At 46.3% G+C, this 13,463-nt stretch overlaps 1 protein-coding gene across 3 annotated transcripts in view; it reads right to left on the bottom strand.

The window, feature by feature from the left end:
- The window catches only part of LOC123452624 (endoribonuclease Dicer homolog 2a), a 42,842-nt gene that overhangs the window by 14,304 nt on the left and 15,075 nt on the right, over positions 1 to 13,463 (bottom strand). For 2 of the 3 annotated variants that reach the window (XM_045129317.1, XM_045129319.1), the window contains 6 exons: positions 4,990 to 5,115; positions 4,777 to 4,912; positions 2,771 to 2,861; positions 1,380 to 1,572; positions 1,137 to 1,297; positions 37 to 255 (listed from right to left, as the gene is read on the bottom strand). In XM_045129317.1, coding sequence (XP_044985252.1) covers positions 37 to 255; positions 1,137 to 1,297; positions 1,380 to 1,572; positions 2,771 to 2,861; positions 4,777 to 4,912; positions 4,990 to 5,115 — 926 coding nt within the window. The remainder of the gene's footprint in view (positions 1 to 36; positions 256 to 1,136; positions 1,298 to 1,379; positions 1,573 to 2,770; positions 2,862 to 4,776; positions 4,913 to 4,989; positions 5,116 to 13,463) is intronic. The other variant, XM_045129318.1, reaches the window with a different exon arrangement.

The following is a 13,463-nucleotide window of genomic DNA, read 5'->3' on the forward strand; positions in this document are numbered from 1 at the left end:
AGAAGGAAACCATAATTTAAGGTACATAAAACAGACTCATCAGATGGGAGCTTCGAGCAGAAAAAATAAATCAACTGGACACTTGAGTTCATAGTCACGGTTGCTCCAGTAGATTCAACACGGTAATATTCTCCCTGCAACAAGGTGTTTTCTAGTGGTTGACACATAGTAGATGCAAGCTTCAGAGATGCTTCCCGCATCATTTGCCCGCTTGCAAGGAACTTCACTGTCTTAGAGAGGGCCTCTGCATCCCCCCTGATACAGAAACACAAGCATTGCATCATCATGTTACGTAGCATGCCAAAAAGAGCTAGAAGTGATGATGAGAACAAAGGTAAAGTAGGGTTTTTTTGCAATACAAGAGGAAACTGTACTAATAAATCAACTTAAGACAACTTGAGTATAGCGATTTTTCCACTGTAGCACGAGTCCACATTTTTTGTATAGCTAAATAGAGAAATGTAATCAGTAGGAATAGAATTCACAGCTCACTGACAATAATCATAAGTGCTGACTAGTTTCCACCAATAACCGAGCAAAAAGTCGGACGGTTTTCTACTCAAATATGAACAGTTGTCTCGATTGAAAACAGATCCTTATCATGTTATGGTTACCTGCGGTTTCCATACAGATCTGACAGGAAAACATATCAGGATTTGGTATCATAACGGCACTCACATCACGCCAACTTGCAATATTAAGTGAACACTAGGAAACACTAGTCAATTTTAGATTCTTAATGAAAAAGCAAACAAGTGGCTTTTGAACTTGGCATTTATCAATTGTTTCAGGTTTGACCATATCAGGATTTGGAGTCATACCGGCAGTCACATCAAGTCATCTCACAATAGTAAGTGAACACTAGCATTTAACACCCAGCCCAGTATGCTTAATCCAATATAAACAATTCAACTGATAAACGGAACACACTGAGTAATATAGGTAAACAACAATTTACTGGTACTAGTGACCAAGGATTATATACTGAGCACATCATATTCAACTGATGAAGTGGGAAAAGAGGTGGATAATGTCCACAATACAGAAGACAAAGATTTTAATTTGCATGAAGATGAACAATTAAATAAAATTTGCGCTGGAAACAAAAAAATAGCAACAAAAATCGAAGGACGTGCCTTCTAACAAGTAAAACATATTCAGAGTTTGGCATCCGAGCTCGACCACGTGACTGTATAAAGCTGCGCCCAGTCGTTGGTGGATCAAAGCGAATTACTAAGTGACAACCTGGCACATTCAGCCCCTCCTCCAATACTTGTGTGGTCACAATTATATGTACCTACAGGAACATCCCTTTCCTATCAGAGAATTGTCATGTCGTTAACAGAATGTGAGCACAGGACAACAATATTAATGGCAACCTTTCCTCCTTTAAAGGCGTCAACAATTTCCGTTTGTTTATTTCTACTCTGGTTGTGCAACATAGGTCTGTTTCCTGCAATGTGTTTAATAATCCACCCAGGCATTTGATTGATAATGGACAGGAGAGACTCCAACACAATGCTTGTAACAACTCTCTCGACAAATACAATGCATCTTATGTCTTGCATGTGCCTGAGAGAGAGAGAGAGAGAGAGAGAGAGATTATTCTACTAAAACAAAATAAACTTAATGAGAAACTACAGAGGCACAAAAAGAAGTGTTGTTTAGCTTCCTAAAATCACTCCAAGAAGCCAGCTCGAATGGTTCTTCTCCGAAAAGCCCGATTCGCAGAGACGAGGATTACTGCATGCAAATTTGTCGAAGACGAGAAGCAGCGCCGGCCCAGCTTTGCAAAAGCTAGAAGTTGGGGTTTCTTGAAATTACGACTAGAATGCCACCCAAAAGTGTCACCGAGTCAAACCGTTATCCTCGCTTGAAGCCAAGCCTAGTGGCCCGACGAGCAGCTCCTACACAAACATCGCTGCAGGTCCTCTGCTCTCGCAACCCTAGCTAGCCACCAGCCCGTCGCCAGCCGGCCGCCGCGCTGCCGCCAGCCTTCCGCCACCGCGCCTACCATCTCTGCGTCGCCCCGCACGCAGATCTCACCGACGCTCGCAGCCACCGCCTGAAGTCCCCCCCCCCCCCCCCGGCCTTAAAATCTGGCCCACTATGGCGGAACTGGCTAGGAGCCACATTCAGCCGAACGCCTCCTGCTCCTTCATGAAGCTGGCTCGCTGGATGAGAAGCGGGAGCCAGAGATTTTAGGAAGCGAGAAAGCTTCCGGACGGGGCCTTAGTCACTAAATTTGTGTAGAACGAAGGAACTAATCACATTGACAGTGACCATGTGACATGTTTATGTAAGTTATGCACTGTACCATAGCCATCCCCTTTTCCAATATCTCTGTTTACTTGTCCATTTATTGGATGTTATTTTTCAGAATCTCAACTTCATTTATACACATGTCCCACTTTTTACAGGTCATTTCACTGGACTGAGGCTGAAAGTTGATGTTTTGGGGAAAATATAATTAGGCAAAATGAGTACAGCACACTGCTGTTCACCACATTCTAGTTAGATCGATCTTGGAACATCCAGGATAACTAGGCTAGACTAAGAGATTGATTGACAAGGGGTACAAGTCCTCATATATATGGAGATAGATAACTTGGATCTCAAGTAATCCTGTCTTTCCTAACTACCAGGATATTATTCTCTAAGCGGATAACTGGGGCACATGACAGTTGTAGCAAAGCCAATGCAATTTCAAAGCGAGTAAATATGTGAACTAAATTGGCATACTAAATATAAGGTCCGGGTATTTTACCACCTGTATTCCAGAAGAAACTGAACAAGACAATGAACTTTAGGTGTCAATAACCCATCTTGCAAATCAGCTTCAAAATCTTTACCAATATGACCTATGAAAATAGCTGAGGGTCAAAAAACCATGGTATAATAGTTAACTTTGTGTTTAAACAGATCAATGGTATCTTTCGCCTCATTTCAAGTTAGGATCATATGTTCACAAGTGAATTTTAAGTTGTTGTCATGTAACATTTTGCTTGACATATGGATAGCAGATGTGATATGATACAACATGAAAAGCAAAACCATTTACAATTTGATAGACAGATACCAGATGTGATACGATACACCATGAGAAGCACAACCATGTGCTGTGCCATCACCAGGTATACACAACTTAAGAATCAGTACAGTGGTTTATCGACAAATAATGATTATGGGTTAAAATTCTTTTTGGAAAAGGAGGTTAAGACCTCCGGCCTCTGCATCAATCGATGCATACAACCATCTTTATTACTTATTCAACAAAGGTCTGACAAGAGCATACATCAAGCCATTCGAAGCCCCCACTCACACCTACAAAACACGATAATGTGGAGTGCTCTCACTTCCCATATCTAAAACCGGTATCGTCGCCGATCCATTCACATAACGTATCGGCACTAACAGCCGGTGCAATAGACCTAAAGCGTACACCACATGCACACGTTTTAGAAGCCGCCATCATCATTGAACCGCTGACCCATCTTCAGGAGAGAAATCCGCATCATCCATGCCAGTCCGGCCATCCGTCGACGCCACCACGGCGCCCAACGGCGCCACCTCCCTGCGCTCATCCATCTAGACGCGAAGACTCTGTAAGATCTGTCGTGCGTAGCACCTGTCGGCCAGGCATGACCTGACATCACCACTGAAGCTCCGTGCAGGACGAAGACGCCCCACCTTATGCCTCTGTCTTCCAGAGCTGCTCCATAAACGATGCTCCCTAGAGAGGAACGACACCGCAATGCCGCCATCGTCCGATCTGGAAAACCAGATCCTAGGGTTTTCCCCTGGAGCAGCACGAGTGGATCGACCTCCCTGCGCTCATCCATCCAGACGCGAAGACTCTGTAAGATCCGTTGTGCATAGCACCTGCCGAACAGGCATGGCAAAGCATAGCACCTGTCGGTCAGGCATGACCTGACATCATCACCGAAACTCCGTGTAGGACGAAGACGCTCCACCTCCTGCCTCTGTCTTCCAGCGCTGCTCCACAAACGATGCTCCCTAGAGAGGAAGGACACCGTAATGCCGTCATCGTCCGATCTGAAAAACCAGATCCTAGGGTTTCCCCTGGAGCAACACGAGTGGATCGACAGTAGTTACAGAACGAAGCCTTCATCAAGGTAACGACGCAGAACGCCGCCATCGGCTCGGTTTTCACCGGCAACTATGTCCCCCCGACTCGCAGCCAGTACCAGATCCTGCGACGAGCCCGGTCACGTGATCCCAAGACCCCCGACGGCTTGCACCCCGCCGGATCCGAGCACGAAGCCCACAACCACCGCCTGCCGGCAAGCCGCCGCGACTCCACCGCGAGGGGGAGTGGAGGACGAAGCTGCCGCAGCCTGGTGCTGCCGCCCCAGCGCACAGCGCCACCGTGCCGCAGAAGAGGCCAGGAGGCCAGATCCGCCTCCTGCAAAGCACGCCAAGACGTCCAGGGCCGTCCAGCGCGCACGACAGAGCAAGGAGAGGCCCGCCACCGCCGGCTGCCGCACGGGCTTTGCCCGACGATGACGCCCGATGGCGGCGAGGGGACGGGGGCTAAGTGAAGGGCGGCAGCGACGCACTGGTTTCACCGGAGTCGCCCCCGCCTGGAGAGCGACGCGAGCCGAGCGTTGGTTATTTTAGTCCTCTTTTCATGATTATGAGTTAACAGTAGCAGCATTGGAAGAATAGTCATAAACCAAATAACTCATACAAAATTGACTTTCATGAATATATAAGTTGAATAGACAAAACAAAAAATCACAACTGCATGTCTACCTCTCTCTGAAAAACATGAGAGTTCCCTGTATACTTCTTCACTATAGCTTCTAACAAAGCCTTCAACATTCTTATCCAGTTCTTCACCCCAGAAAGATAAGAATTGTTCGTTAGTTGTTGAGTGTATCTCAGCAGCCTGAAAATGAAATAGGTTAAGGCATTTCAGGGCTACACAAATGTAATACAAGCATGCACCATTGTATGTTCTCGCACCTTTGCCGCTAGCCATACTCCAAGATTAGCCGTGCAATATAAGAATGCCTTGTGTAATTTTGATATCCCTTTCTTCGCATTTTTCCGAGACGATCCATGTAGATTTGCCTTGAGGACTTTTAAATGCTAAGAGAATGTAAATATGTTAGGTTATTGAAGGTGTTAAAACTTAGAAGACAAGGCCATGCATATCCAAAAAACTACTATATCGCACCAACACAAACAGAAGGCCAGGGAAAAACAAAATGTGAAAACAATTGTATAGCAACTTTCCAACTGTGCAGACATGGCTGTATTTAATAAGAAAAGCAAATCGTACGATATTATTATTACTTCAACTTCCACTTGGACTAAATATAGATGCTAAATTTCATCATAGTTTATTATGTTACATAAATAGAGCAACTTATGCCCATATTATTTAAGAAAAAACCTACTTTAGGTACGTGAGCTGTCTATTGAATTCATGCTCCAGTCAGTTGCTCCAAAAGTCCGAACTGTGGGAGAGAGCCGGACATTATAATCCAACACTCCCACTCACGTCTATGCTCCTTTGGAGTTTATGACGTGGGCAGCGGAAGCAGGGGCAGGCCGCAATTATTTATTGCGTTTACTGTGTTTTGAACCCTAAACCTATTGTTGCAAGTTTATGCACCTAAGCAGTTCACCCATCAGTCCGAACTAATGGAGAGAGAGGTAGGCAATATATTTCAACACTCCTTCTCACGTCTAGGCTTATTTAGTAGGTCGAAGAATGTTTCTTTTAATACTGCGTTGACAGGGTCTTGAACTCGAGACCTCTTGGCTCGGATACCATATTGAATTCATACTACAGCCGGTTGCTCCAAAAGTCCGAAGTGTGGGAGAGGGCCGAATATTATACTCCAACACTGTTTACCTTACCTCTGTTTAACTCACATCCTCAACTTTAAGGCCGTTAAACTTGCATCCCTCATATATCAAAACCATGCAACTAAGCGCTGGACCCTAAACTGACTAGACCTAATGCCAGCATGTGGCATACATGCCACTTATAGTCCCCTGATTTGCAATACTTTGCATGTATAGAGTACCGCTGGGGCTCTCTTCCTACGATGCATCTCTTATCCTCTTTGTTTCCAGGTGCCGAATCAGTGGAACTCGTCCTAATTCGCTGCATATGGACTAGGCAGTCGTGGCTACTCATCCTGTATTGGCTGGGTGTATGTCTTCTCTTTGGCTCAAGATTCCTTAGTTGATTCATTGGCTGACGACCAAGCACAAGGTAACCCTAAAGCTGACCACGAAGAACTTTTTGTTGACGTATAATGTGCTGCCTAGTCTCTTCCATCAGATCGGTCTTTTGGTTGCATTGGCTAGAGCATGCACTTCTACATGGTATCAGAGCCAAGAGGTCTCGAGTTCAAGACCCGGCTGGCTGCAATTAAATTGCAGCCCACTTTCGGTCCACGTTTAGGCCTGAGGGAGCCACACGTGAGGGGGAGTGTTGACGTATAATGTGCTGCCTAGTCTCTTTCATCAGATCGGTCTTTTGGTTGCATTGGCTAGAGCATGCACTTCTACACTTTTGACTACGTTATTGCGTTGATGTGTCAATGTGTTAGGAATAGCAGGGAGCTCCAAAGTGAGGCCCACGACCTCCTTTTCGGTTGCTAACGGCATATGGGCGGGAGGCAAATCGATGGCCGTCACACCCAGGAGAGGTAGCTTAGTTTTTATTATGTCCCAGAAATTTGTACCCAATGCTTATCTTCTCAATGGCTCAAAATTTTAGAAAGTAACATGAAGTAGCTTAGTTTTTATTATGTCCCAGAAATTTGTACCCAATGCTTATCTTCTCAATGCATATGGACGAGATACCTAAATATGAGCGGGAGGCAAATCCAAGAGAGGTAAACAAGGGATGTGGACCAAATCAAATGCATCAAGGGCGGAGCAGACTATTGATGAAGGACCAGGAGATTAAGCATAGATGATGGGAGCACTTCGACAAGCTGTTCAATGGGGTGAATGAGAGCTCTACCATTGAACTGGACGACTCCTTTGATGATACCAACAGCCGTTTTGTGCGGCTGATCCATGAGTCTGAGGTCAAAGAGGCTTTAAAAACGATTTAAGGAGGCCAGGCGATGGGCCCTAATTGTATTTCCATTGAGGTGTGTAGAGGCCTCGAAGACATAGCGATAGTATTGCTAACTAAGCTTTTCAACCTCATTTTTCGAGCAAACAAGATGCCAAAAGAATGCAGACGAAGTATATCAGTACCAATCTTTAAGAACAAGGGGGATGTTCAGAGTTGTACTAATTACCACCATGGAATTAAGATGATGAGTGATACAACGAAGCTATGGGAGAGTCACTGAGCACCGCTTAAGAAGAATGATAAGCATGACCAAAAATCAGTTTGCTTTCATGCCTAGGAGGTCAACAATGGAAGCCATTTTCTTGGTACAACAACTTATGGAGAGATACAGGGAGCAAAAGAAGGACTTGCATGTGGTGTTCACTTACTTGGAGAAGGCCTACAATAACATACCATAGAATGTCATGTGGTGGGTCTTGGAGAAACACAAAGTCCCAGCAAAGTACATTACCCTCATCAGACATGTATGATAATGTTGTGACAAGTGTTTGAACATGTGGTGGCGACACTCATGACTTTTCGATTAAAATAGGATTGCACCATGTGTCAGCATTAAGCCCTTATCTTTCTTCTTTAGTGATGGATGAGGTTACAAGGATACACAAGGAGATATCCCATGGTGTATGCTCTTTGCGCATGATGTGGTGCTAATCGATGATAGTCGAACGGGGGTTAATAGGAAGTTAGGAAGTTAGAGCTATGGAGACAAACCTTGGAATAAAAAGGTTTTAGACTTAGTAAAACTAAAACCAGATATGTGAGGTGCGGTTTCAGTACTACTAGGCACGAGGAGGAGGTTAGCCTTGATGGGCAGGTGGTGCCTCAGAAGGACACCTTTCGATATTTGGGGTCAATGCTGCAGAAGGATGGGGATATCTCATGGTGGGCATAAAACCCGAAACCCGAACCACAAAAACCCGAACCCATATAACCCGAACCCCAAAAACCCGATCACTATATCGGGTATCAATTTTGGAAATCCGAATCGGGTAATTCGGGTAAAAGGTCACGGTACCCGAATTACTCGAATTGTTTGGCAGCCCGGTAAAAATGCTCCACACATAGAGAAGGCCCGGCCCAAAAATAGCCATCACTACTCTCTTCCCCACAAAAACTAGGTCGGGTCACCAACCGCCATGCCACTCGGTCGTGGTGTCGTGCTCGACGGCCTCCCTTGAGCCTCAATGGCGTGCACAAGTGTAGCATCGTGCCAACCCATTCGCGTAGCGGCCTCCTATGATGTGAAGTGTTGCTCCTATTCGGGTAATTCGGGAAAACCCGAACCCAAATTGTCGGGTTCTTATATTTTTGGCTATATTTCGGGTTTCATTTTTCGTACCCTGAATTTTCAAAAACCAATATTACCCGACCCAATTTTTTTGGGTAACCTGAACGCCTAGCCTGAGGGCTATCAATGAAGATATGAACCATCGAATCAAAGCCGGATGGATGAAGTTAAAAGCCACGGTGCAGATTAATATGTAGTTGTTTAACCATGACATAACAAAGGCAAATATCTACTTCAGAAGAATAACTAGATTAATCATGCAAACTATTTCAATTTAGGTGCCAAAATAAAAACGTAAAGTTACAGAAAAAAAATGTAGTTTATAAAGTGTATCAGAACCCCTCAAGACTTTAGAGTTTAAAATGTTAGGGACATGAACTAAGTTTATATTTGCCTTGACACATTTGTGTCATCGATTCTAGTCTATTCAATGTTAGAAGTATAATTGGGTTTAAGTTAGAGATAAGGAGATAGAGATAGAATTAGTTTAAACCACATGTAACTTGTCTTGTACTCCAAGCCTCTATCCCTCATGTACTCCTATGTATACCCCTACAAGGGTTAGATCAATACAACACAACAACAACAAATATTAGCCATCATATCACAATTTCTACATGGTATTAGAGCGGTTAGTCTCACGACGCCGATCGTAGGCCTTTCCACCACTTCCGCAGCGGGCCGCCCCCGGGGAGATTAATCTCTTCTCCTCGGGGGCGCGGCACCCGATCAATCAAAGATTAGATCGGTTCATGTAGATTAGATCAGTTTCTTAGATTAGATCAGTTTCAAATTTCGAAATTAGAGTAGATCTATTTTTCTTTAGCCACAAATAATCTGAGGACCCTCCATCCGGTGAAAAATTCCTGCCGAAGTCGGTGAAAACCGAGCTGGAAAGCAACGACCTGTGTGGCATTTCCATCGACTCATGCACCAGGATGCATCTTGCAGCGACGCACCGGAAGATACAAATGGGACTCAAGAGCTTAAGGATTCACACGGCTGTCCGGCTGTGCTCCACATGTGAGGACAACGACATCCGCAGCCGAGATGTTGCTCTGATCTGCCGGCAAGATCGGACCATCTGGGCTCCCTCGGCACATGGCTGATGCGTCCACGGCCGCCAGCGTCACGCGCACCGTACGGACGACGTCAACCCAGATGTGGACAGGTACTTGCATCTACGTACCTCTACAACAGCCGAACTCCACCAACCTGCCTAGCGATCTGCACCAAACGAGCTGACTACTGCGTACGTGTGTGTCACAGCTTTGTCGACCATCGACCACGCGGACATGGCGATCTGCTTCATCGGCCGTCACGGACACGCGTGACTCTGCGTGACTCTAGGTGCACGCCGTGATCATCTACATCAAGCATGCACCGATCTACTGAAGTTAGAGGCTCCAACACATCTGCTGCCCCGGACGGCTGGGCAGTTCGGTCTGATTGATCAGGAACGCGGAGCGGACTCCAGCGCCTCGCGGATGCAGCACAACGGCCAGCCAGGAAGATCTTCATCGACATACCTATCGATTGGGCCGGTCAGCGCTATGAGCACATGACCCAACCTAAGGTACTTCATCGAGCATGCGCCAGCAGCTGACTCCAGCGAGAGGCTACGTTGCACGACCCGCCATGCCTCAGATTACGGGAGGGCACTTCACCGGCATCAGCCACCAGCGCAACGAGCGGCCTACACCGAGCCGCTGCATTGAGCGATCTGCACCCCGACCCTTGCCACATCATCGAGCTGTACGACCAAATCACGCCTAAAAAAAATAAAAACTTTGTCGAGTACATCTACAAGAAGCGACAACAACATGCATCATCCACACGCCACGTCGAGTACATCTACAAGAAGCGACATCAACATGCATCATCCACACGCCAAGCCGGTGTGGAAAGTGATGCAATTCTTCATCGACTTCTCCGGCGCGACACGGCATCGACACTTGGTCGCCGCAAGGGACGCCTTCAAGCGACACATTAACGTCGGCACGCTGCTGCGACGTCATCGCCGACACTTCATCGCCAAGGTCTTCATCAACATCTTCGTCAACATACCGTCGCCGCCTTGTCCACAAGATGGACACCTAGCGTCCTTTGACAGATTTTTTTTGCAAGACGTGACCTCAATGACAGCAATGACCGCGTCACGACGTTGGCATCTACCACATCATCCATGACGGCATGACTGCATCGACACGGCATCACTATAGTGACGACCCCTACACGACCTCATGGTTCTGGCAAAAACGATGTGTGCCCGATGGGTTTCCTCCGGTCCTGGCAAAACCGGCGGACTCATCGCCAACGGCACCCTCTGACATCTGCAAGGTGCATCGTCCACGTCTGCAGCTCCGTCATAGCGCATTTTTTTGCGCCTTCGGCTTTGTGCGGCATCATCATCCACGACGATCACACATTGACCACGTCTACCTCGACCACGACTACATCACCATGATCGGCTACCTCAACATCGACATTCATGGCTTAGTCTACAGCAACTCATCGGCAACAACTCCAGTCAACAGCATCCGCGTCGTCACTAGCGTGCACGCCACTCCCGCTGTGACTGCGGGAGGGAATAGAGGAGAGACAATGAAAGCACCAGAAGGGGACGCAGTCACCGCCCTAGGTGCTGACCCATCAGAGATGCAGCTGATGATGGCGTGGTGGAGAAGATGACAAAGGCGCAAGACTTCAAATTCAGTCGCAAGCGTCCGCTTCACTCCCGCTACGACTGAGGGGGAATGTTACAAGTATAATTGGGTTTAAGTTAGAGATAAGGAGATAGAGATAGAATTAGTTTAAACCACATGTGACTTGTCTTCTACTCCAAGCCTCTACCCCTCATGTACTCCTATATATACCCCTACAAGGGTTAGATCAATACAACACAACAACAACAAATATTAGCCATCATATCACAATTTCCACATTCAATACCACCAGTACATACTAGTACACTATCCTTCCAGCTTTGGAGTAGTTAGAGAGCATGTGACGAAACGCATTGCACACGACTATGTGTTACGTAGTTAGTGACACCAATCAGTATTGCATATGTTTACTGGAACTTTGTCTGGCAAGCAAGGTGCAGCTGAATAATTGAAAGAAGTCGCATATAGGGACAAACGCCATGTAGGTTCTGCAATGCTGGCTTATGTTCAGAAATAGTATACTTACTAGAAACAATTTGCTAAAAAGGGGCCGTACTGGAAGTTAGAAATGTAGGTTCTGTAATGCTAATGTGACAGTTGACCATCTATTCATACACTGCTCCGTGGCAAGATATGCCTTGGGGGTGGTGAACAGTGTTTTTGTTTTTAAAATGGACTTCCTTCTGTGCAAGAGATCTGTAGCTAGATTACTGGGGTTCCTGGTAAGATTAGGAATGTGGTTGCAGATAGCTGCAATTTTTGCGGAAATGCTCTTTGGAGGACGAGCTCCATGGAGCTCGTTTTTTTGAAAAATTCAATTATCATATATTTAAGTTTCAAAAAATTCTGAAAAAAATCATACACGTTCATATGGATGTATAACACATGTGTGAAATCTGATGATGAAATACATTAGGGTGAGAGCTACACAAAAAAGACAAAATCGTGTTTTTTGAAATGGTAAACAGTGTATTCACTGTTCACGAAAAAAATGGAGGCGTTTGTCTTTTTTGTGTAGCTCGCACCATAACGTATTTCGTCGTCAGATTTTACACACATGTAAAACACATCCATATGAACGTGTATGATTTTTTTCAGAATTTTTTAAAACTTAAAAGTACGATTTTTGAATTTTTCAAAAAAACGAGCTCCATGGAGCTCGTCCTCCAAAACGCCCCACCCCAATTTTTGGGGCTATATAGAAAACTAGGAATAAGGCATGCTTTGAGAACGTTCTCTCTTATGATCCAACCACTGTAATATTGCAAGCTGCTCACTGGTTGGACTTCTGGTCTGGTTTACAGAGGCGATAACTACGAAGAATGCAAGCCAAAGGTGCAAGAACGCTACTGCGGGTGGCAGCTAAAGTTTTTAGTACAAATACAGGTTGGGCGCCGGCAGTCCTGAGGCCAGCTGGGTGAACACAAGGAGGTTGCTGAACTGTGGCGGTTTTTTATGCTTTTATGTAGATGTTTTCCAATGATGGCTTGAGAAACTTTGTGATAAGAGTTTTGCCTGGTGGTTTCCTGTTATGTTTCAGTATGTAGATTGTGTTCAAAGTTTGGAACCATCATGAAGGAACGGTGGCCAGGGCACTGCTGCCTGCTGTTGTTACACATGGAGTAGGCGGGGATGCCCAACCTCCCGCCACACAGTGCACCGGCGAAGGTGGCCGCGGCACTGCTGCTGGCGGCTCGCATGAGGGACAGGGGCGCGGTGGCTCCTCCGCCGGAAGAGGAGGAACAGGATCAGGTCGCGTTGGCGGCGGGTATCACGGTTACAGAAACAATGGGAATCACTGGAACGAGAACGTCGGCGGTCCAGGCGGTGGCTGCGGTCAGTGGACCCCCGAAGAGGGTCCAGGGGGAGGTGCTAATCAGTGGCAACGGCCCTTCCAACCTCCGGAAGGTAACTTTGTTGAAGGTGCCAGGGGTACAAACTATCGGCAGCACGGCGGTGGCGGAGTGCGTACCTTTGGTCAGAATAACTCTGTTCCGAAGTGGAAGGAAGTAACACCGACGACAACTGATGTGGTGGCGGTTAACACTGCCAGTTCTACTTTGCCTGCAGAAGTCATAGCACCCAAGTTGACGACTGAGGATAGAGACATGGCGCGGGCCAATAAGGCGGCTCGCAAGAAAGAAAAGCTGACATGTTATAGACGTGGGGTACCTGGCCACTTTGTCGTGGATTGCACCACGGCACTATGTGATATTTGTCAGAAACCAGGACACGACGAGGCAGCTTATCCACTTCTGTTAGCTCCCAAACCGGTGCTCAACATATATGGTGTCTACCAGAATAGACTTATGTTCTTCGAGACACCATGATTTACATCAGTCCTTGTACCCCCACAATCTTGAGAGTTCAAGAACGG

This window comes from Hordeum vulgare, chromosome 5H (genome assembly GCF_904849725.1).
Source record: "Hordeum vulgare subsp. vulgare chromosome 5H, MorexV3_pseudomolecules_assembly, whole genome shotgun sequence".
NCBI lineage: Eukaryota > Viridiplantae > Streptophyta > Magnoliopsida > Poales > Poaceae > Hordeum > Hordeum vulgare.